This window comes from Ochotona princeps, chromosome 6 (genome assembly GCF_030435755.1).
Source record: "Ochotona princeps isolate mOchPri1 chromosome 6, mOchPri1.hap1, whole genome shotgun sequence".
NCBI lineage: Eukaryota > Metazoa > Chordata > Mammalia > Lagomorpha > Ochotonidae > Ochotona > Ochotona princeps.
Window position 1 is genome coordinate 15,493,355 of NC_080837.1, and position 24,489 is coordinate 15,517,843.

The 24,489-nt window shown below is 47.2% G+C and overlaps 2 protein-coding genes across 2 annotated transcripts in view; one reads left to right on the forward strand and one right to left on the reverse strand.

Annotated features, from left to right (window-relative positions):
• Nucleotides 1–3,784: 3,784 nt before the first annotated feature.
• On the forward strand, nt 3,785–20,643 carry LOC131480526 (DIS3-like exonuclease 1). Its single transcript, XM_058665641.1, has 17 exons — nt 3,785–4,057; nt 4,460–4,616; nt 7,627–7,809; nt 8,660–8,792; nt 11,445–11,621; nt 12,394–12,469; nt 13,124–13,276; nt 13,629–13,804; nt 14,705–14,866; nt 16,372–16,616; nt 17,119–17,211; nt 17,341–17,874; nt 18,450–18,604; nt 18,696–18,874; nt 19,363–19,487; nt 19,927–20,092; nt 20,182–20,643. Exons 1-17 carry the CDS (start codon nt 3,943–3,945, stop codon nt 20,341–20,343), a joined length of 2,991 nt encoding a protein of 996 aa, XP_058521624.1. The 5' UTR covers nt 3,785–3,942; the 3' UTR covers nt 20,344–20,643.
• Nucleotides 17,374–24,489, reverse strand: part of ZWILCH (zwilch kinetochore protein) — a 72,567-nt gene continuing 65,451 nt past the window's right edge. The window contains exon 19 of the mRNA XM_058665643.1: nt 17,374–17,509. The gene's annotated coding sequence lies outside the window, so the exon portion shown is untranslated. The remainder of the gene's footprint in view (nt 17,510–24,489) is intronic.

Genomic DNA, 24,489 nt, shown 5'->3' on the forward strand with positions numbered 1-24,489 from the left:
CAGTTAAATGCATCAGGGAACAAAGAGAGGTCATCAGCTGGTGATGGGACTTAGGAGACGCCAGCCCTGCCCTGAAATAATTGCTTCCAAACTTATCTCAGATGGCATTTAACTTCACTAATCCTTTTACAACACATTTAATACCTCAGTAACCTTTCTTTTTTTAAAAAAATATTTATTTATTTTTATTGGAAAGGCAGATTTCCACAGAGCAAGAGAGATAGACCTTCCGTCCACTGGTTCACTCCCCAAGTGACCACAATGACCAAAGCTGAGCTGATCCAGAGCCAGACTTGGAAGTTTCGGTCTTCTAAATGGAAATTTTTGTTTGAGGTTTCTAGGAACTGCAACACTTTTTTTTTTTTTTTTAAAGATTTATTTTTATTGGAAATTCAGATATACAGGAGGAGGAGAGACAGAGAGGAAGATCTTCCGTCCACTGATTCACTCCCCAGGTGAGTGCAACGGCTGGTACAGCGCCGAACCAAAGCCAGGAGCCAGGAGCTCTTCTGGGTCTTCCCCACAGGTGCAGGGTCCCAAGGCTTTGGGCCTTCCTCCCACTGCTTTTCCAGGCCACAAGCACGGAGCTAGATGGGAAGTGGGGCAGTCGGGACATAAACCAGTGCCCAGATACGATCTTAAAGCATGCAAGGCGAGGATTTAGCCACTGAGCCATTGTGTCAGTCCCTGAGTACCCCTTTCTATGAAAAAAATAATTCTCTCTTTACCTTCTCTACCAAGAATACTCTCCTTGTTTATAGGTTATTTCCTACCTACTGGTTCTTTGATTCACATCCTGCAACAATTCCTCTAACACTTCCAAATTAAGAGGAAAACAGTTTTTAAAAGAACATTTTATCTGTGTCATAATTCTCCTTTACAAAGTGTTGTAGTTTGGGCCTGGCACGATAGTGTAGTGGTTAAAGTCCTCTCCTTGCACGTGCTGGGATCCCATATGGTCGCCGGTTCTAATCCCAGCAGCCCCAAAGAGCTCCTGGCTCTTGGCTTCGGATCGGCGCAGTACCAGCCATTGTGCTCACCTGGGGAGTGAAACATCGGATGGAAGATCTTTCTCTCTGTCTCTCCTCCTCCTGTATATCTGAATTTCCAATTAAAAAAAATCTTTAAAAAGTAAAAAAATAAAAAAAAAAAAAGTGTTGCAGTTCCTAGAAACCTCAAACAAAAATTTCCATTTAGAAGACCGAAACTTCTAAGTCTAGAACAGCAATGTGGAACTAAAAGATATAACTCCATGAACCTAATAGCAAACAGTTTCATAAAACCACAAGTGGATGACGAATGATTTCAAATAGATGGTCATAAGGACCTGGCATTGGGGTGAAGTTTTTAAGTTCCCGTCTGTGACACCAGCATCCCATCTGAGTGTCAGCTTGGGTTCTAGGTGCTCCACTTCTTTTTATTTTTTTTTAAAGATTTACTTTTATTTTATTACAAAGTCAGATATACAGAGAGGAGGAGAGACAGAAAGGAAGATCTTCCATCCGATGTTTCACTCTCCAAGTGAGCCGCAACGGGCAGGTGCGCGCCAATCTGATGCCGGGAACCAGGAACCTCTTCCGGGTCTCCCATGCGGGTGCCGGGTCGCAAAGCCTTGGGCCATCCTCAACTGCTTTCCCAGGCCACAAGCAGGGAGCTGGATGGGAAGTGGAGCTGCCAGGATTAGAACCGGCGCCCATAGGGGATCTTGGTGCGTTCAAGGCGAGGACTTTAGCCGCTAGTCCATGCCGCCGGGCCCCACCAGATACTCTTACAAGATACTCTTGGTGGAACTGGCCACAGGAGGTTGGCAGGTGTGTGGTCATTTCATTGTTCAATTCATAGATCCAGTGAGTGCGGCTAGGAGATCAGGGGAAGGTCAAAGTGCCCATGATGTGGAATAGGCAGCTAGTTAGTTAGGTCTGCTGAGCTGAAAGTCACTAAAGAAACCCCAAATGTAGTTCTATCCTCCAACTTGTCCATCAAAATGCCCCCTTGGGGATCCCATAACTGGCATGTCAGGTTGATCATCCAATTGTGGTACCAGAATCCCATATAGGTACTGCTTCAGGTCCCTCTGCTTCACTTTCAATCCAGTTCTCTAGTAATGACCCGGGAAAGTAGTGGATGACCCAAGTGCTTGAGCGCCTGCATCCACGGAGACCTGGAAGATGCTCCTGGCTTTGGATCAGCTCAGCTCTGGCCATTAGGGCCATTTGGAGAGTGAACTAGTGGATGGAACATCTCCACCCATCCCTCTCTTGGGCTTCCCTTCTCTGTAATTCTACCTTTCAAATAAAAATGGATTAAGGGTTTGTGTTTTCTTTTTGATTTATTTTATGTTTTATTGGAAAGGCAGATTTTCAGTGAGAAACAGAGATAGATCTTCCATCCACTGGGTCACTCTCCAAGTGGCTGCAACAGCCAGAGCTGAGCTGATCCAAAGCCAGGAGCCAGGAGATTCTTCTAGGTCTCCCACAGAGGTGCAGGATCCCAAGGCTTGGGCCATCCTCTACTGCTTTCCCAGGCCACAAGCAGGGAGCTGGAAGCTAGCTGGGAAGTGGAGCAGCAGGAATATGAACCAGCACACCCGTATGGGATTCCAGCAGTTGCAAGAAGAGGATTGAACCTCTAGTCTATTGTGCTAGACCTTAAAAAAAAGAAAAGAAAAAGAAACAAAAAACCTCCCTTTCCTGGGATGTACCTGCTTCATCCTGTGGGCGCCCTTTCCCACTACCCTTTTCCAAATCTGCTTCTCTCGGGCAAGTCTGGGTGGCAAGCAGAGCTGACCCTCAGGTCCAGGCACTCCCACATGGGACACAGCAGTCTCAACCAACAGCAGGTGCCCCGTCCTGTCCTCTGGCGTCTCCAGCACCAACCTTCAAGGAAGACGGAAGGGGTCCCAGCATTGCTCGCTGCCTTCCGCAAAGCATGCCAGCCACCGTGAGGGGGTACCACAAGAGCCCTGCAGGGCACTCCAAGGCCTGCCTATTGGGAGTTGGTGGGGGAGGGTGGCTCAGATGTTTCAGCAGCTGCTTGAGCTGCCTTCATCAGTACTCACTGTACTAAACTGGCATGACCTCAGCGAAGCACCTCTGATGACACCACTTGACAACCAAGTAGCCTGGGCTCTTGCCTCGGCTTACCCTGTCTCTCACAGTCTGTAAAACGATACAGACTGCTTCAATCTGGGCAAGTTCAAAAGGGACCAAAACCATGGGGTCCATCCATCCACACCAAGCATGTGGCATCCCGGAAGGAGCAGAGGCGATCAACAAAAGGACCCAGGCACCTGGGGTCTGTCCTTGACAGGGTTAAGCCTTCTTTGGCCGGGGGTTCCAAAATGCTTTCATGTTAGGGTGGACCTGAGCCTTGAAATTATACACTGAGTCATATTTGATCTGCAGGGTTTGAATTTTTGCACATATGAAAGACACGTGCAATTTCGAATAGGGATGACTTTTTCTGTAAGCAGGAAAAGTTGGACTAAAAGGATTACTCACTGATTTCCAGAATCCTGAGCAATTTTGACCTGCCCCATTCCCACCCAGGGGTGTAGATCACTAATAATCCCATTCAGTTGCACTAAATCTTTCTCCACAGGAATAAAAGAACTGTTGGCTACCTGCCCCATCACTCGTGCAGAGCACTTCTGGCAGAGCTTCGGACCCCGACGCGAGCTGCCTGCTACTTTCTCCTTCCACTTTTGAGAGGAGGTTCAGCTTCGGCTCTAGACGGGACTCTCCAGCGGCCTGCCACTTTCCCTCTTGGAGACTCGGACACACGATGAGCTCCGGAGGAGACCGCTTCAGCCCCAGGCCGCAGGCCTTCGACCCCAACGATGAGAACCTTTCGGAGGATTCTTGGTCCGAAGAGGAGAGCACTTTGGATGATGACTTGGCCTTTGTCGAAAAGGAAGCCCCAAGCAACAATAAACGCAGGAAAATGTTTCCTGTTTACGATTATTGTCTGGATACAGACTACGTGAAGGAAACTTACCTGCTGCCGTGCGTGCCCTGCAACAGCGCGCTCTGCTCCCGGCCCTCCGAATGCCGGAACGGTGAGTGACCAGGGTGCCAGCACCCGGAGGGCCCCGCGGACCTGGGAGGCAGGTGGCAGCAGCCGGCCGCCGGGTCTGACTGCTCAGCCAGACGCTGCGCGGGCCAGGCCGGCTGGAAGGCACCACCCAGTGAGGGAGCTCAGCCAGGCCCTGAGAAGAATCTGCAGAGGCTGGGCCAGGAGCCAAAGCCCCTCAAAGAGCGTGGCATGCATGTGGAGCTCGCGCCCATCACAACTTCAAAGGCACCGAGTTCCGCTGAACCTTGTCCGTGTTCCAAGACGACTTGTCTTGTTCACAGGTTCTTGTGGAAGTTGTTTTTGGCACTCTGGGGCTCAGGGTCCTGGACATGCTAAGGAGTTGGGGGTAACCATGTTCTCTAATCTTCCCTGAATGACGTTTCAGAGGGAAAGCTGTTGCCCGCAGACTACACGCATTACATGTTCCCAGACTGGAAGATTGTCGAAGATTACTGGGAAATTTTTGAGTCGCGGTGCCTGAAGGGGATCGTTTTCACGCAGACGTTGTGGAAGCATCTCTATTCTTCGACATCGCGGACAGCGTATGTTTCATGTTTATTGGTTTGTTGCATGGACAAAGTGTCTCGGAGAGGGAACCGGAATTATTTTGCCACAAAGGACTTTGCTAACATGAAATTTCACCAGCTAACCCGTATCAGCTCAATAAGCTGTACTGTCCCCAGAATGTGGACATTTAAGAGTCTATAGGCTTTTTGGCAGGCTCGCTGCCTTCCCTTAAGCCTTAATCCGATCAAAGACAGTCTAATAATTCTTAGATAATACTGTTTCCAGAAGGATCCATTGTTTTGTTTAGAAAGTATTTGTAACGCTTACTAGTAATGGTGTTTCATATGAAAGGCTTTCTAATTGAACCTGTCTAAAATACTTACCTTCCACCTAAATGAAAAATAGTTGTCCATCTTTTAAAAATTCCCAAAAATGCTTCATTTAACAGGGGGAAGATGGGATTCGAGGCTGCACAGATTTAACATTTGAAATTGCATATTCAACCTCTTAATGCCCCAAGTTGTTTCATAAGCAGAGACTGCTTATTCATCCTTTGAAATGTTTTGTTTTTTAAACATGTGAAAATGATAAATTATGCTTTAAAGATATGCTCAGTTTTTTTAATGTACATTAACTATAGGTTTTTCCAGATAGAATATTTTAAAATGTGAAGTTGATTTTCAGACACAAAGATAGAGATGTTTATTCACATCCAGGTTTTGCTCCTGCTCCAAGTGTCATTTCAATTTCTGCTACTAAAATCAATTTGTTTTTATACATTTCAACTGCTAACACACTAGGAGCCTTTTAAACTTCTGTTTTATCTTTTTTTCTTTCTTTTGAAGATTTATTTATTTTTATTGTGAAGTCAGATATATAGAGAGCGAGGAGAAGGAGAGACAGAGAAGAAGTTCTTCCATCCATTGATTCACTCCCCAAGTGACCTCAATGCCAGAGCTAAGCTAATCCGAAGCCAGGCTCTTCCTGGTCTCCCATGCGGGTGCAGGGTCCCAAAGCTTTGGGCCATGCTTAACTGCTTTCCCAAGCCATAGGCAGGGTGCTGGATGGGAAGTGGGACTGCCAAGATTAGAACCGGCGCCCATATGGGATCCTCGCGCGTTTAAGATGAGGACTTTAGCCACTAGGCCAAGGTGCTGGGACCTCAACTTCTGCTTTCTAAAATCTTTGATGTTAAAGTTGTTTTTGAAACACAGTTCAAAGGACATTCCCAGACTTTTAAATGTCTTTTCTCTTGAACATTTTGAAAAAGGGAAAGTTGATGGAAAATGATTGTTTTTCCAGTGTCTGTGTCTCAATACACTAAATGCAGAAGCAAGACACAAGCAGTTAGGAAAGAGGCCCTCGTGATAACCCTCTGACTGTCCCCCTGGCAAGCACTTAGGCCTTGGGGAAGCAGGCCTTAGTGTCTCACTTCCTCTCACCACAAACCTGCTGGCCTGTTGGGGCTTGAAGAAATAAGACTGGGGCAGTCTTTCTGAGCCTTACAGCCCAATGCCAGGTTGGAATCCCAAAACTTATGCTTGGATTGCACTTTCTGAAACCCATTTGAAAGGCTGGGATGCTTCTTACAGACTCCACGCATGCAGGTTCCAGCTCACTGTTAATGCAGACAAGGGATAAATACGATGAGACTGGGCATCCTAGGAGATCAGAACCATGAGCCCACACTAGCACTGTTTTGTCTGGCAGATAGGTAGCTGACACATGAAGCATGCAATGTGGTGATAGGGTGGTATGCTTCATTTGACATGGAGGAAGATGGGTTTTGAGGCTGCATGTAATTAGAATTCGAATTGGATATCCCATCTCTTAATCCCCACTGAAATGAGTGACTGTATGCTTTGCCACATGGCATTAAGTGTTGTCGAACTGAGGCAAAACCTACCTACTTTTACATTTGTCTTTTCCAACCATCAGGATCCTTTGAACTGTTTCATTTTCCTTCACTGTAACTGTTTCCACTCGGCACTCTCCCTACCTGCTCTGTAACTATTGATTGGAAAGGCAAGAGTCCCAGTTAGAACCCCAATAGGGAACTGGATAGGGAAGCTGAGCAGCCAGTTTGAACCAGCACCCCGCTGCACCACAGCACCAAGCCCGTGATGCCCTTCACGGTGAAACAGGGTTTCTGTAATGTTATATAACCATCAGTATTAAAGCACCTTAGACGTCCCGGCATGGTAGCCCAGCAGCCAAAGCTTCACCTGCACACACCAGGATCCCATATGGGAGCCGGTTCATGTCCCATCGGCCTGCTTCTCATCCAGCTCTCTGCTTGTGGCCTGGGAAAGTAGTTGAGGATGCCCCAAAGCCTTGGGACTCTGCACCCGTGTGGGAGACCCTGGCTTTGGATCAGCACAGCTCTGGCCGTCATGGCCACTTGGGGAGTGAATCAACGAATGGAAGATCTGTCTCTCTTCCTTTCTGTATATCAGACTTTCCAATAAAAATAAAATAAATCTTCAAAAAAAAAAAAAAAGAAAAAAAAAGAGGCACCTTAGAAATTGACCTTAGAAATTGGGAGACTTGCCCATTGATTTGTGGCTTGACCTGGCAGGCCTGGGATTATCTGTCAATGAGAAAAAACCTTTCAACTTTGATAACTCCCAGTGAAGGATGAGGCTGGCTTTTGTTGATGTCCGCCATGTTGCTGCATAAATAAAATACACAGATAAATCCCTAATGCCTAAATTTGCTTCACTCATCCGTTCCTAGGGCAGTCAGACAAAAGTAAAATATTTGTGTGGAACAAGGTGAGATACAGAGTGCTCCCCTCAGCTTAAAAGAGGTTAGGTAGGTCAGGATAGAATAGCATCAAAAGTCTCTGCAGGGGAGAGGGGAGAGAGGAATTGGAAGATAATTCCCAGAACCCCTGCAAAGCAGGTGGCAGTGAGCAGCAGCAGGAGCAGCACCCTGGTGTGAGGCACCCTAAGGCCCAGAAAAGTGTTCCCTCTTGCTGTCCTTGGCAAGTCCCAGCCGGAGGGCTGCCATTTGATTTTTTTTTTTATCTCTCCTATGTCACAGATTGTACCTGTCACTGTCTGACGTGATAAGGGAAGCCAACCACGATTGCATCTTATTTGCCAACGAATATCAACAGTATTGCTACATCCCACATAAAGAATCAGAAGAGAAATCAGGTGACATTTCATGGAGATACAGACGCAGCCTCGATATTAATGAGTACGACACTAGATGGAGTACTAGGTATGGCACCACTCTGGGTGGTTTTCTCTTGCTTATCATTTACTGCCACATGGCTGACTGTGTGGAAGTTGATTCCTATGGCATGCAAAGGCAGACCAAGAGTCTTAGGGAACCATGATTAGTACAAAAATGCTCAACAGGCCAACATTTTAGCTAGATCACGTGAATATGTAATTGATATGTCTTATACAAAAATGAAACGAGGGACATGGAGGTACCCAGAGGAAATTTGCCCAAACCCTAATTGCAAAGCAGGATTTTGCCAGAGATCCAGAGGGCAAAGGACAGTGTTTGGGGGTGGGGATGCGGGGAACAAGGGCTCCTGCTTTTAAGTGTTTTTTGCAGGGGGGGCAGGTGGAGGACAACTAAATAGAACTGGCAGATTAATTCTGACAACTGCTTGAGAGAGGGCAGAACCTTGATGTAAGCCCACCCATAGAACAGAACCCAATGCAAGCACTTGGAAGGGGGGTGTCTGCTGAGCGAGGGCAGGGGAGAAGGACACCCAAGGCCCAGCCAGTGCTATGGGACGGCCGTTGGGAGGCCGTGGAAGCATCTTCCAAGACCTGCAGTAGGGGATTGTCTGCGGCCGGCACTTCTTGAAGACGTTAGCAGGTCTTCTGTTCCCAGACCCAGGCTCTGTTCTCTGAGCTCTCTGAGAGATGGCTTCCTGGCACTTCCTGTGGCTCGGCACCGGGCTTTTTGAAATGGCATTCTTATTTGCTCATGCCTTAGTGAGAATAGATGCTCTTAAGTATTTGTGGAATGAGTAAAGGAATGATTGGTTGGTCTGGAATGACAGGTTGAAACTTAATGTGAACTGGAGGGTTCACGGGTCTGTGTTTTCCAGGAATATCTTCGCCGCAGCTGTATGGTATTATCACCACTGCCAGAAAAAGATGCCCATCGTCATGGTGACGCATGAACACGCAGTTTTTGAATACGAGAACAAAGCAGAAGGCGTACTAGTGATGAACTTCAAGGTATGCATATTATCCTGTGTGTGTTTCCTCAAGGATTGCCCCTGCATCTCTAAATCCCTTTGGCAACACAGAAACACCCACAGCAGTCAAGATCAGCTCAGTACTCATTCTTGCTGACATAACAAAAACATCAATCATAACAGTATTATAGCACGAGTCTTATTGCTGACATCCGAGATAGCAAGCAGTTCGACCTGGATCTACCTCAAGTTAATAGTCAACACTTAGACTAGGCATACTCTGTTTGAATTTAGTTCTTTGGACAAGCTACCAGGTTTTTATCCTGTCCTTATTGGTGAGGAAACTGAAGCTACTTGTCCAAGAACACAGTAGAAAATGATAGGGTTAGAACACAGTCTAACTCTGGAAATTTTACTATCCTGCCTCCAGAATTTTTGGTGGTTTTTTGTTTGTTTGTTTGTTTGCTTGTTTGTTTATTTTGGTTTTTTCTTTTCTTTAAAGATTGAGAGGCAAGGCCCAGCATGATGACTCAGTGGCTAAATCCTTGCCTAGTGCACTGGGATCCCATATGGGCGCCAGTTCATGTCCTGGCTGCTCCACTTCCCTTCCTGCTCCCTGCTTCCCTGCTTATGGCCTGGGAAAGCAGTAGGGTGGCCCAAAGCCTTGGGACCCTGCACCCAAGTGCAAGACCTGGAAGAAGCTCCTGACTCCTGGCTTCGAATGGTCTTAGCTCTGGCCGTTCATACTTGTGGTATGAACCAGAGGTCGCAAGATGTTTCTGTCTCTTCTCGCTGTGAATGTGCCTTTCCAATAAAAATAAATCTTTAACAGGAAAAAAAGGAGACCGAGGCAAAGACCTTCCATCCTCTAGCTGTCACTCCAAAATAGTACAATGGCTTGGACTTGGCCAGTCAAAGCCAGGTTCATGGAACTACATGGGTGGCAGAGGCCCAAGGACTTAGGCCATCTTCTGATTTCCAAGCGCATTAGCAGGGAGCTGGGATGGAAACCAAGCAGCAAGGACTCCAACCTGTGCCCCAATATAGAATGCCAACATTGCAGGCAGTGGTGGGTTTTTTTTGTTTGTTTGGTTTGTTTGTTTGTTTTGTTTTTTAATATTAATGCAGGTGGTGGGTTTAATGTGGTGTGCCACAATACAGCCCACCTAACCCCCAAAATAATTTTCTCTGCACGTGTGCTTAAAAGCAAAATCATTTGGAAGGCTAATCTGTTTTTTCAACTGTTCTTTAATTTGCCCCACTTGTGATTGCTTATGGGGGGAAAAGGGGATAAATGAAGGAGGTGGAGGTGATATTTAAAGGCTGGGCGTGGCATAACCAGGGACAGTCTGGGGTGCAGGAACACAGTTGGTCCTCTCCCTTGGGTGTCTTGGAAGAGCAGAATGGCTACTGCTGCTCAGCAAATATGTACCGTCTCTGTCTAGCTGGTCCATCCTGCTCCTCCCGTAGACAGTATGTTTTGAGGCAGAAACTCCAGACTGCTGTGGATTTGCAGAAAGTCTCATTGGACCATGAATTCTAGGGCTCCCAAGTGCATGCCCAGGATTTTCTTGACCCTACTGTAAGAAAGTGAGTGTTCTGGCATGCCAGAGAATTCCAGGGGTACTGGTTATGAATAGCTATGTCACTAGTTGCTTCTGTTGCAATATATCATGTCTTATTCCTACAGAGGACAGTTGACTGGAAAAATTATATTTTTCTACTCTTTGTGAGAATTACTTGCCTTTGTGGTCCAGCAGTACAGGATTGTTTCATTCTGCCTAGCCATCACAAGCAAACTTCATGTGTCACATCGAGTTGATTGATAGCTAGAAAAAAAAAGAAAAAGATGCAGTGAAGATGCAGGAATCTTTCTGGGACATGAAGTTAGATGGAAGGGCCAAGACAAAAAGACATTCCAGAACGTCCCATGACAACAGAAGTTTGATCCTGATAATTGGCCAATAGCCATAGCATGGGAGTATTAGTGTTACCCAGACAGAACTTCTGGAAGGATCGAGGAAAGAAAAGAAGCCCTTCAAACACGACTCTGAAATCAGTGTGAGGAATGCTGGTGGTGACAATAAGCACTGTCTTTGCTTTACAATTTGAGATAAGGAAATGTGCTAGAATGCCTGAGACTTGGAATCATGATCACAGTTAGTGGACCTGATTGAGGCTTAGGCCATCACGTATCAATCAATGCTGGCACCCAATATTGGCGTGCCTGTTTCGAGTCCCAGCTGGTCCCTGCTGATGCGCCTGGGAAGCAGCAAGGGATGGCTCCTGCTGCTCAGGTGAGACGTCCAGATGCTCTTGGATTCAGCCTGGTCCAGCCCTGGCTGTTCTGGCCATTTGGAGAGTGGAACCAGAGGATGGAAATTCTCACTCTGTCCTTTTCAAGTTAAGAAATACATATTAAAAAGAAGAAGAAGAAAAAGCATTGCCTCTGCCTTCTGTAGATCCTGAGGACTACATGAAGTGAGACAGATTGGAAAGTGCTAAGTCATGGCCTCCCTAGGCTCCTGCTTAACTTTCTGGCATGAATGAGATAGCAGCATGGGGCTCTGGAAGGACCTGCTGCTTTCATTCAGCGGGCTGTAGTGCTAGCGAGGGACTGCACCGTAGTCCCACACAGGTGCTCATTTGTGTTCTAACCTCATTTCCCCATGCCTTTCTCGGTCCCACACAGGAGTATTTGGACAAATTCTGGCCTGATCTCAAGATGGTCCACAAACTCTTTGAGTCCCTCCATTTGACAGCCTTTAAAGAATGGATACAAAGACACGAGTATCCGTGTTATGAGTTCTTCCCACATCTTCCAGAGGAAGTATTGAAAGCAAGAGTCAAATCTGGAAGATATATCCAGGTAAGGATGGCAATCAATGGCTGTGAGTTTGTCTTCGTCTGCTGTCTGAGGTTGTAGACCAGATGGGTGCAGGCAAGGCAGCCCAAGAGCAGACTTCCCACACAGTGACCTGGAGGCTTCACACTGTAGGCACCAGCTGCCTGGTTGACATCATCCTCTCTGGATGCTGCTTATGTTCCATGCTGAGGCTCCCTGTGGTGGAGGGAGGCAGCCTTGTGAATACCTCCTTGTCCCTTGTTTTCCCACCAAGGTCTGGAGATGTGGCAACCTTGGGAAATTGATGACATGGAACTTCGTCAATTTCATTGCCATTTTCCTGTCACTCAAGGGCCTCTCTGATTTCCCTGCCCCCCACCACGCCAGAATTAGAATGCGGATGTTGTCGGGACACCCAGAAAGAATAGGATGAAATGGTTCAAGCTCAACTCTTGGACACACTTATTTGTGTGTGTGTGTAGTTGTGTCCAGCAAGAATTGCCCAGAAGGGCCAGTGTATCCCAGTCAGTCTTTGGCATTCCTAGGAGCAAGTTTTGGGACCTGAATTTTTCTTCTGGCCTCCTAACCTTGTGGATTCTGAGATAATGAGCAGAGCCAGGAGTGGATGGAATTTTTTTTCAGGAGAAAAGAGTCTTCAGTGATGAATGTTTAAGGGAGAATGTCAAACCTTACAAGGATAGTTTCCTCTAATATTTGTTAAGCATTTGGAGGTGAAATAAGCACAGATTGATTTCACATTGATGTATTATTGTCATTATTATTATTCTGGTTTTAGGGATATCTACATGTAAACAGATGCAAATCGTATGAAGCTTTTGTGCGCCACCAGGGACTTGACAACAAAGATTTAGGTAAGAGCCTCGCATCCATGCATCCACGTCCACACTAAAGGAAAGCTACACTACAGAGAAGTAAAGGAATTTGTGGGCCCGGGGGCTCAGACCTGATAAGGGGTTGGGGCTCAACATGCAGCCAAGGTGATGTGGTAGGGTGTGGCTCTGTCTAGCCTCAGTGGCCTCACTGCTTTTCTATTTAAAAAAGTAAAATGGGGGAGAGGAGGAGGCAACAAATAAGTTATAAAAACGGAGGAGCATTCTTAGTTCTTAAATGAACCGAGTGGAAATGGGAAGAGCCTTGATAGGGAACAGCTTCACTAGCTGCAAAGAAAACAGTGGCTTTCTGGAGGCTTTCACCCATTTGTTCCTGGGGTAACACAATGTCATCCCTGCACCTGCAGGTGATGCCCCTTGGGTCAAATTGCTGTAGAATCATGAAGGGATCTGATAGGGCTCCAGTCATTGCCTGGGGAAAGGGACACTGGTCTTCAAAAGCTGAAGGCGACGTGTGCAGGCCGATCTGGGCAAGTTTCCCAAGCTGTAGAAAGAAAGCAGCAGTGTGGCCTTACAGGCGTGTGGGGGAATGCTGCGCTCACTGGAGCAGAGTAGCTTTGCCGGGCTTCTGTGGCATGGACTAACAGGACTCCTTTGCTCTACCCAAAAACACAGATTTTGATTCGGATATCATCATTCTGTGGAGTACAGCCAGGAACCGCGCATTCCATGGAGATAAGGTAGCGGTAGAGCTGTTTCCTAAAGATAAGTGGATAATCAGGAGCGGAAGAAGATGGATAGTCAAAGAAAGAGAGCCCATGCCAACAGGTGAGCCAGTGACTGCCATTCCGGCACCCAACCTTCTTAGAGGGCTTTTTGTTGTTGTTGTTCCACTTAACAATCCAGGACTAATCATTATTTAAATTGGCAACATGAATGACGTTATTGAGTGGCTACATGGAGGGAACTGACAGGTGACGCATTTTCAACCTAATGTGATGCATTGACATTCACCACAGTCGTCATGTTGTGCAATGATCGTTATGGATCTCTTGACTTATGCTGATATGATTGAGGTAAATGTGACATGACGGTTCCTGTTCTTGACTGGCTCAGATGATTGGGACAGATGATTGGCATCCAGCCAGTTAACCCTTTCTTCTGTTTTGTCTACCAAAAGGTTTTGTGGTGGGCATTCTTGAGAAGAAGCGGCGCGACTTCGTAGCTACGGTCACATCGTGTATAAGACATGCCTCTCGAGACAGCGACGACGAAACCAAACTTATCGCTCTACCGACTTGGGATTACAGGATCCCAAAAGTTTTGGTAATGGCCAAAGAAGTAAAACTCTATAAGGTAAAGGATATAGGACCTCTGGAGTGGCCTACTTCTGTCTCCACCAGCTTTCCAGACAGGGTCAGAAAGCATTCTTAACTCCCTTGAAAATTATTGGAGGCATATGGGCCAGAGTTCTGTTTTGTTAGGAACTATCGATGAAGGATACCGACATTACTCAATGAGGGCCAGAGAAAAGAGCCATCCTAGAACGAGCCATGTAGGACAGCCAGAGACACCATACACTGTTCTGCCAATCCAACATAGAAACTTCCAAATACTTAAACTTTGCCAACACTAACAAGCTTCTCCCAGACGAGCAATGGGGAATTATGAGCCATGTACCCCATGGAGTCAGTGGAGGGGCACCTCACTGAATCAATGATGCAGAAAAGAATATAGCAAGAAAGATGGAAATACACATCCTGCCCAATGCAACCTGCCTGTAAATGAGACAATGACAGCTGGTGATGGATCCGCTGCCTGGTGATCCAGTCGTTGTCTCTTGTTATGGGTTCTCAGAGGCAAGCCACAGTGGAGATGATTGGGCTGTGACCGCCATGGTTACCTCACAGCAGGGTCTCCACCCAAGAGCGCTTACCTCTGGAGAGTACCTCCTGCACCCTGACACAGGAGACCTTGGTTTCAAAACTTACCCTGGATCCCGCATCTTGGGGTTTTCCCCTTGGGTTGCTCGTAGGAATCAGAACATAATTACAGTTGGCTTTTCTTCTCCAGCCCCCTTGGTTGTTGCATGGAAGGAGCACCTCCCACATCAGAGTGCTGGGCCAGCCATTTGCAGGCTCCACCAACACAGTGCCCTTTCTGCAAAACTGGACACTCTCGTTGGAATTGTACTTCTGTCTGCAGGTGCTTTGAATCCCTCAGTGCTATGTTCATACTTTGTCTCCTCTCATGCAGTCTCACAGGGTGTTGGTACACATCGACAGCTGGCCCTCAAAGAGCGTCTATGCAGAAGGACATGTGGTGCGTGACCTCGGACAAGCCAGAGACCTGGATGCAACCATCAGAGTCATTATGGCAGAAAATAACATTTTCGAGCTACCTTCCTCGGAAGCTGAGGTCAGATTTCCCCAAGGCCTTGGGTCTAAGGATAGACACTCTTGGTGCTGTGCAAGGTCTTATCAGAAGGATGTCAAACCCACCGGGGGAAGTCAGATAATGGGGAAAAATGCATCCTGGTTTGTCCTGTTTCTTGTTTTGTTTTTGAGCCAGACCCAAGTTGGCTTGTGGTATAGGATTCATTCCCTGAAGCTTCACAGCTCTTCAATCTTTACATCTTCCAACTGCTCATGTCATGTCTTGACGGTCACAATATATCCAACTCTACAAATCAAAGGCAGACAGCTCTAGACCCAGCAAAGATTGCCTTCCCATCAATCACTGAACCCAGAACTGCGGGAAGGCCAGGATCCACAAGTCAGAAAGTCACCTTTTCCTAACCTTTCCAGAAAACAAAAAACCCTGTAAACATAGCACATTGGCTGTTTCCAAAATGTTATGATCATTGAAAAACCCTCATACCCAGCTGTATATACCCATGGCATGTGCATGCTATTTTCTGTTCCATGACGTCTCACTTGAAATCATTACATATTGCCAAAAATACTTCATTTTAATAGTTATGGTAAATTGCTATAGATTGTGTCCCAGTTTTGCTTCAGCTTTGGGCATTTGCTGGCTTTTTTTTTTCCAATGTTGTAGCAAAACTACATGTTTATCAACATTGCCTTTTCTGTTCTTTGATTACTCCCTCCATTGGAAAGTAATTTTTAACATGAGGGTCAAAGGGCACAGAAAATTGAAATCACTTGTTACGTGTTGGCAGACGGCTTTTCCAGAGAAATTGGACCAGTTTGCATCACCATCAGGAAGAATATGGGGTTCTTTTCATGACCATTTTCTGACAGAACAAGAGCTATAATAGAAAAATACTTTAGAATAGTTTACATCATTAAATTTTCATGTTTAACAGTACCTTTTGGACATTATTTTGTTGATTTGTTGCGGCAGCTTAGTGAAACCATTACAGTAAAATGTGGGTTTAGACTTCAGGACTAGACGTCTCCCTTCATTTTTAGCCTAGTTAATGGCAAATGAATGCCTGAGACAGGTAATTGTGAAGGCAAGGGGACAAAGTGCCCTAATTCTGTCCTGTCCAAATCATTCCCAGCAATGAGCTTCTAATATTTGAGACATGTTGATCCCAACTGCCCCCCACACAATGTAATGGAATTAAAAGAAGCTTTACATTTAAACATGGATCATTGGGATAAAGTACATGAGTTCTGAAGTCTCCCACTTCTTCCTCCAGTCCCTTCCCTAACAATGCTGTGGCATTTCCCATCAGGACACCAGGGTGTCACGAATAGGGAGCTGTGTCTTTCCCGTTCCCTCCAGACAGAACCTGGCCCTGCTGGACCACAGCTGCGACACCCGAACATTGTATGATGTCACTGCGGGGGGGGGGGGGCGGTGAACCTCCCTGCAGTAATGCTGTTCCAGAAAAAAATTTGACAGAAAGCCATGGTGCAGGAGTTTTTGAGAAGGCCATGTCTCTCCTGCAGATGAGTGAGTTACCAGTCAGCTCTCCAGAGGACCCTTGGCGGGTAAGCCCAACAGAGGAAAAAGAGAGGAGAGACCTACGAAGCCAACTGGTGTTCACCATCGACTCGGAGGGCTGCGAGGACTTGGAGGATGCCCTATCCTTGCGCATCCTGGACAACGGCCACCTAGAACTCGGCATCCACACTGCTGACGTCAGCTACTTCGTGGTACCAGACTCCTGCCTGGATAATGAAGCCAGGAGAAGGTAATGTGGCTTCAGCCACCACGACGGTCACATGTGTCTATGTGACTTGGTGTCTATGCCAGTTTCAGAGGTTTCTCTCAGCGCCACGGTGAGGATTCCTTCCAGAAAAGGAATCCAGCTCTCTTCCACCACTTGTAGACAAACAGTGCCTGACCTTACTTGTGAGCATGCTTTCTTTCCTATGGACTTGAAGTAGGTTAAGCGTTCCCGTAGCAATATATACACAATCCCATGGAACTGCTGGGCCGTTACACGCCAGCGTTTCTTCTGCCGCTGGAGAAGATTCACATTGTTTGCCTTTCGCGTGTTCCCGGAAGAGTGCGTGTCACTTAGCAAAGTGGGAACCTGGGAATACTTGTATCACCCCAGGCTGCTGCAGTTTATACAAACACAACAGGCTCAGGGAACTGGGAGGGTCAAGGTGGCCATTTCTCCCTCCCGGGAGATGCGATCTCAGCAGGTCGTCTCTCTCTGCTGAAGGTCATGTGTGCATTGTTTTCAGGGCCAACACTTTATTTCTGCCCCATAAGCGTTACGATATGATCCCCGCTGTCCTCAGTACGGACTTATGCTCCCTCCGAGAAGGCGCCGACAGGTAAGCTTCTCTCCCTGCTCGGACCACTTCCTTCCTCAGCCTCTGTTGCCCCTTCTTTCCCCACTGCCCCTCACTGAACCTCCAGTCTGGAGAGAAGTCATGATGTGCCCGCGGTCACTGGTCTTGCAGATATGCTGTAAGCGTCATATGGGAGTTGGAGGGGACCTCTTATGACTTCAAGAACGTGTGGTATGGAAGAACCATCATCCGTTCGGCCTATACCCTGACCTACAGAGTGGCCCAGGATCTCCTGGACGAGAACTTGAGTGCCGCCGAGGCCATCTTCGTCGACAAAGACCTAGACAAGAAGAGCAAAGAAACTAAGCTGAAGGAGTTAACATGGGCTCTCCAAAAGCTGAGGGTCCTAGCTAACCACTTCAGGGACCAGCGATCCAGCCAAGGGGCCCTGAATTTGAAATACTTGGACGTTGCCTTGAAACTAGACGAAAACAACAAAGTCGTCAACATCAGCCCCGCGCTAAGGCTGGATGCCCACGACATGGTGTACGAGCTGATGATCCTGGCCAATCACTGGGTGGCCAAGAGGATCTACGAGGAGTTTCCTCATCAGTCTCTGCTGCGCCGTCATCCTCCTCCTCGACAGAAGTTATTTCAAGATCTCTTGTCGTGCACCAAAGCACTGGGCTGTGACATAGATACGCGGTAAGTGCGCCACCACAGAAACGTGCAGGCGCCAGCCACTGAGCCACATGCCCGGCAGTCAGAGCTGGGAAGAGTGCAAAGGAAAGCAGGCTTATTTAGACAAAATTCTTGCCTCATGATAATTGTGTTAAGACAGAGCTCTTAGCTGTTCACTCAGCAAAACTGCATTCTTTGTTGTTTTTTTTTTTCTTTTTTACACTTTCAGTATCCTTCACAGTTCCCAGGATCTAAACAAACAAAAGTTGGAGAGTGCACAGGTGTAAAATTTGTTTGAAAGGCAGAATAGAGATTGATCTTCTGCCCGTTGCTTTACTCTCCAAATGGCCCAAGGGCCTGGGATTGGCCCAGGTGGAAGCCAAGAGCTTCAATCTGAGTTTCCCACATGATCGCACAGACCACACTGAGCCACCTTATGCAGTGATCCAAGATGTGTTCCCAGGTAGCTGCCCAAGGATTAACCAGCACATTCCGACATCTAGGCTTCTGGAATGAGTAGGAGACAAATGTGTGTAGCTGCTGACACGTAAAGGGTTCTCTCTGCAAGGGGACTGAACAAAGGCTCTGTTCTCTGCCAGGTCCAACAAGACACTGAAGGACTCTCTTGAAAAGGTAAGGGGCCCCAACCGCCCCTACTTCAAGACACTGCTGCATCACCTCGCTGGGCAAGCCATGGGCAGCGCACTGTATTTCTCCACCGGATCCTGTTCAGAGCAGGAGTTCTATCATTACGGTAAGTGACTAAAACAGCCTCCTGGGTGCAGCCATAACGCTGAGCAAGTGGGCCCTTTTGCTTACTCTGATCTTATGGCTTCCCTTTACAGGTCTCGCTTTAGATAAATACACCCATTTTACATCTCCGATAAGGAGATATGCAGATATTGTAGTACACCGGTTATTGATGGCAGCTCTTGCCAAGGAAAAGAAAACGGAAACGGAGGACAATTTGTTAAGCAACGAAGATCTCCAACAACTATGTGAATACCTGAATGAGAAAAGACAAGTAAGTAGGGATTTTACAACCCTTAGCCCTTGCCTCTTAAAGAGCACATGAGCTGCATTGTGTAGTTGTGATATTCTGGAAGGATTCTGAACCAAACTCCTAACATTCCCAAATGTGAGAGAGAACACACATGGAATTTGAGATCTCACCTTCAATGCTTTCCTCGAGGCAGAAAGATTCGACTCTCAGAGACAGGGAGACTTCCAGCTGACAATCACACTAAGTAGGACAGGTTTGCAGTGGACACGTCCCTAACTTGAACTACAAACAGGCTTCCTTTATGAAAGAATGTAACTTTTCCATGATCCCTCGAGGGACCAATCCCGGACAGTAAAGCTGAACGCCAACTGAGTGCAGGTTTTGCAACTTCCCAGATTCTGTGTTGAGTAAATGTGTGGCTGCTGTGAGGATGTGGAGTTCAAGTCTCTTCTGAGACCGTCAGGAATCCTTTCTTTTCTAATGCCACGGGGGTCTGTTGCTTCTTACAGTCAGCCAAACGATGCAAAAAGCAGACCACTGAACACATCATATGCTCTAGGGAATGTCTATCTGGCAAAATGAAGGCAATCGTCTACGCAATCCGCCCGGGCAGCGTGCTGGTGTTTCTCCCAAAGTAAGTCTCGTCTAGTGCAGCGGGTAGCGAGAGATCCTACCAGAGAGGAGGACATAGATGGAAGTACGTGTCCACGGCTCAGTGAATGCAGAGTTGACTGTCCCTCTTACACTGCTATGCACATCAGAGTGGTGATATCCACTCCCCAAAAGGCCATGGCGACTGGAGCAGAAGCTAGGAGCTTGGAACTCTGCAGTCCCCACATCAGTGGCGAGTAGTTAATACCATCAGTTGCTTTCCCAGACACTAGCAGGGAGTCTGAGCGAGGAAGAGAGCAGCTGGCCTGGAAACAGCACATCCTATGGGACGAGGGTACCGCAGGTGCTCCGGGATTTTACTTACCTAGCAAAATACTTGTTTCCCTTTGCAACAACAAATGTTTGCAAGTAATTTATAGGCTTTCAATCTCTAACTATCACTGTTTCTGGCCATGATCCAGGGTGGGAATTACAGCTCCCGTGTATCTACCAGTAAGAGACATGGCAGAATGTGACCCTGAAGATGTTCTCATTTGGAACAATGACAAGAACCGTTTCCCACGCAAGATCACCTATGTCACCGTACATGACAAGTTGGCCAACTTATATCTGTTTGACGAACTCCAGGTGAGTCCGTTTATATGCTGTGTCCTTTGTAAGGAAAAGGACAGTGTGGTTTACTTAATTACTACAGTGTACCTTCTCCCCTGTCACAGGTAGTGACGTATGTGAAGGAAAATGACTGCCATGGTCCTACACGGGTACTAAACATAGAGGGTGTCACCAGACACACACTGCTACAGAAAAAACTCAAGAGACCCACCAGTGTTAAACCCATCGGCTTTTATTGGCTTAAAAATTCCAAATGGCTTTCATAGGGTTTCGTGCAGTCAGTAAAAAAACTGTATTCAGGTCGTCAGCCTCCTTCCATGAACCCGTCGGTTCTTCAAAAAACTGAATCAATAAAAGCTAATAAAACACCATGGGGCATTATTTCTGCCGGCTGCTTTCTTCTACTTCATGGGCATCTCCCCCCATGCGCCAGACCTAGGCTGTAACTGCCTGTCAAGGTGATGATCCCCTCCACCTCGAAGAACTCCACCTGGATCCCCACGGGGCATGTTCCCCACGTGTCCACAAATCTTTCCCGAGGCTGTGAGGCACTGAAGACGATCCTTCAGCACCCTTTTTTAAAAAAAAAGGTTAATTTGTTTGTATTGGAAAATACAGAGAGGGAAATCTTCCATCTGTTGATTCACTCCACAAGTGGTCACAATGGCTGAAGCTGAATGTCTCAAATACATGGGTTCCTAACACTAATGTGGGAGCCACGGATGAAATTCCTGGCTCCTGGCTTCAGCCTGGCCAGTTCCGGTTGTTGCAGGTATTTCTACTTCTAGAATTCAAAGGATGGAGGACCTCTCAGTCACTTAACCATCCAAGTAAATAAGTGAACAAATTTGTAAACAGGAAGTGAGTCTTATTTTCATGGGGTTAGCACAACAGGCGAATCCTTTTCTTTCAAATACCGGGATCAAATGGAGAGCTGTTGTGGTCACTTGGGGAGTGAATCATCGGACGGAAGATCTTCTTCTCTGTCTCTCCTCCTCTCTGTATATCTGACTTTCCAATAAAAATAAGTAAATCATTTTTTAAAAATCTATAATCTAATGAGCTGAGGACATGTAATTAAAATCTTACTGATTTAGGTACAGTATTATGATACCTAAGAGAAATGTAAACTGTTCTTGTTTTCATTTTTATTGGCAAATTTAGTGGTTTTTTTTTTTTTTTAGATAAATTTGACCTACTGGTTCTGTATGGAATAAGGAAGGCCTTGTTGGTTAAATAAGATATTGAAGTCCTTAAATAGGACGCATAACTTTTTAAAAATATATATTTTTTTATTGGAAAGTCAGATATACAGAGAGGAGAGACAGAGAGGAAGATTTTCTGTCCAATGATTCATTACCCAAGAGACCACAAAGCTGGTGCTGGGCCGATTCGTAGCCAAGAGCCAGGAACCTCCACCAGGTCTCCCACGCAGGAACAGGGTCCCAAGGCCCTGGGTCATCCTTGACTGCTATCCCAGGCCACAAGCAGGGAGCTGGACGGGAAGCAGAGCTGCCTGGATTAGAACCGGCGCCCATATGGGATCCCGGCGCGTTCAAGGTGAGGACTTAAGCTGCCAGGCCATCGCAGCAGGCCCATAACTTTTTTTCTTACAGATTTATTTTTATGAGAAAGTCAGATATACAGAAAGGAGGAGAGACAGAGAGGAAGATCTTCCGTCCGACGATTCACTCCCCAAGTGACCACAACAACTGGAGCTGAGCCAATCCGAAGCCAGGTGCCAGGAGCTTCTTCCAGGTCTCCCACGCGGGTACAGGGTCCCAAGGCTTTGGGCCGTGCTCGACTGCTTTCCCAAGCCACAAGCAGGGAGCTGGATGGGAAGCAGGGACTGCCGGGAATAGAACCGGCGCCCATATGGGATCCTGGCACGATCAAGGCGAGGACTTTTACTGCTATGCTATAGTGCCGGACCCAGGATGCATAACTTTTAAAATATATTTTTTATTTGTTTGAAAAACAAAGTGCTAAGAAAGTGGAGATTCCTTCCAGCTCTGTGTTGTTTCTAGCTGGACTGTCAGGTAGTGAGGAGAATAGATGGGGTGCTCAGGTGGATCCCCAGGTTTGAGTCCTGGTGCCCCTATAAAGAACAGTACAGTAGCTCATGTTCCTGTTCCGTGCCAGTGGTCTTTCTGCCACCTTAAGACTCTGCCAGCACGAATACCATCCCCAGAGGCCAGACCTCTAGGACCATGAGCCAAAACCCACCTCTTGTCTTACCAGGCTAGCCCGCCTTTGGCATTTTGTTTATTTTATTTTAAATTATTTTATTTATTGGAAAGGCAGATTTACAAAGAAAGAGAGACAGAAAGATCTTCTGTCCACTGGTTCACTCCCTAAGTGGCCACAACAGCTGGAGCTGAACTGATCTGGAGCCAGGAGCCAGAAGCCTTTTCCAGGTCTCCCATGTGGGTATAGGGTCCCAAGGCTTTGAGCCATTTAACTACTTTCCCAGGTAATAAGCTGGCAGCTGGTAGGGAAGTGGAGCAGCTGGGACACGAACCAGTGCCGTTATAGGATCCTGGCGCATGCAAGGTGAGGATTTAGCCACTAGGATATCATGCCAGGTGATATTTAAAATAATCTCAAAAGCATCAAAGAGCTTGTAAGGGGTCCGGCGTGGTGGCCTAGCGGTTAAAGTCCTCGCCTTGCACCCGCCAGGATCCCATATGGACACCGGTTCGTATCCCGGCAGCCCTGCTTCCCATCCAGCTCCCTGCTTGTGGCCTGGGAAAGCAGTGGAGGACGGCCCAAAGCCTTGGGACCCTGCACCCGCGTGGGAGACCTGGAGGAAGGTCCTGATGCTGGCTTCAGATCGGCGCAGCACTGGCCGTTGCGGTCACTCGTGGAGTGAATCATCAAACGGAAGAATTTCCTCTCTGTTTCTCCTCCTCTTTGTATATCTGACTTTGCAATAAAGATAAATAAATCTTTAAAAAAGAGCTTATAAGGCATAAAGAAGTCACCTGGCCAGCTCTGGGAGCTGCCTTACCAGTGGGAAAGAGGCAGCTGAGATGCTGACACTGGGAAATTCGCCCTCCCCAGGGCTGGGCAAACCCCTGTGGTGCCATAGCCTGGCTTGCAACGATCTGGATCTTAACCTCCAAGTTGGATTAAGGTGACCTTGACTGGCAAATGCGTTCTCAGAAGGAACTAGTTATCTAAAAAGATAAACAATGATTAATGTAGCAACCCAGGACACACAAAGTGACAAGAGAGCACAGGGCCAGCTGGCTCATACACGACTCAAGTCACGCCGGAAGGGAAACTTGCTGCTTCTCTTCCAAAGAGCGAGTCACACAGATCCGACTCCTGGGCTCACCCACCAGGAGACAGCGGCGGCTTCCGCACATTGGTCTCTAGCCAGCCCCTCGCCCCCATTCATACCTCATGGCCTACAGGTGACCCCAAGAGGCACAACCTCAGCAGGGGCTTCTCTTGGCCTTGTGGCCCGCCCTTGGTGATGCGTATTCTGCCTTGCCATTCGCACTTCCTCTAGCTGGAACCCCTCCTCTCTAACAGACCACCATGTCTTGGATTCTGAGGCCTGTGCACTCACAGTTTTTCTCTTCCATGGACCAAGAAGCTGTTTGCGGGCAGAACCTGCTGGTCTCAACTTCAATTTTGGCACTTCGAGAGATGGCCACGAGGGGGCAGCAGACAGGACTGCACTCGCGCCGTCTCCCTCTTCCCAAATGTCTACCCCTGTAGTCTCCACCTGGGTTCTTTTTTTTTTTTTTTTTGACAATCTTTACATAATTAGGGTAACAAGCTTCAAACCCTACAGGAAGATGTGTAAGACAATTAGTTCCGTATTGTTTCCTTCATATATCTGATGTAAAAGGAGATTTTAAGGGAGAAGCCCCACCCAGTCTCCCACCCACCCCAGGTCCCTGATGTGGGGCATGCTCCGAGGATCTTTCTCAAGTGGTTTTGATAGTTCAACAGTTATGAATTGCTGTCAATCTTGCCACTCCAAGCACAATGAAGTTATTGAAGAATCCACTGATTGACATAGTCCATCTTGGAGTCTCCATTTGCCCAGTTTTTCGTTGCCAACATATAGCTGAGGTGGTTTACTTGTTCTGTCCTCTGTCTTTTCATGGTTAGGGTTCTGAGTCCAGCAGTTCGATTGGAGGGATCCCCAAAGAAACTTTGTCGTAGGTGTTCCCAGACCAGATTCCTGTATGTACTAGCAGGTACAGGGCCCGGCACAGTCCATCACCCCGATCAGTTGGTGGTTGCAACTGCTGGGTTGGTTCCCTTTCCAGCCTCGTCTTCCTCCATCTGGGTTCTTAGAGGTGGAGAGAACTCCCCAGTTCTTCTCAGGCCCTCCCCAGCGCAAGGCTCCGACAGGCTAGTGTCCACAATTCTCACAATGTCTGATTACACCA

Excerpts from the sequence above, each read along its gene's own strand:
- LOC131480526 (XM_058665641.1), top strand. The coding sequence starts at position 3,943 with ATGTTTCCTGTTTACGATTATTGTCTGGATACAGACTACGTGAAGGAA. Across the intron at positions 18,605-18,695 it reads GCAGGAGTTCTATCATTACG|GTCTCGCTTTAGATAAATAC; the intron begins GTAAGTGACTAA and ends TTCCCTTTACAG. Across the intron at positions 18,875-19,362 it reads ACCTGAATGAGAAAAGACAA|TCAGCCAAACGATGCAAAAA; the intron begins GTAAGTAGGGAT and ends TGCTTCTTACAG.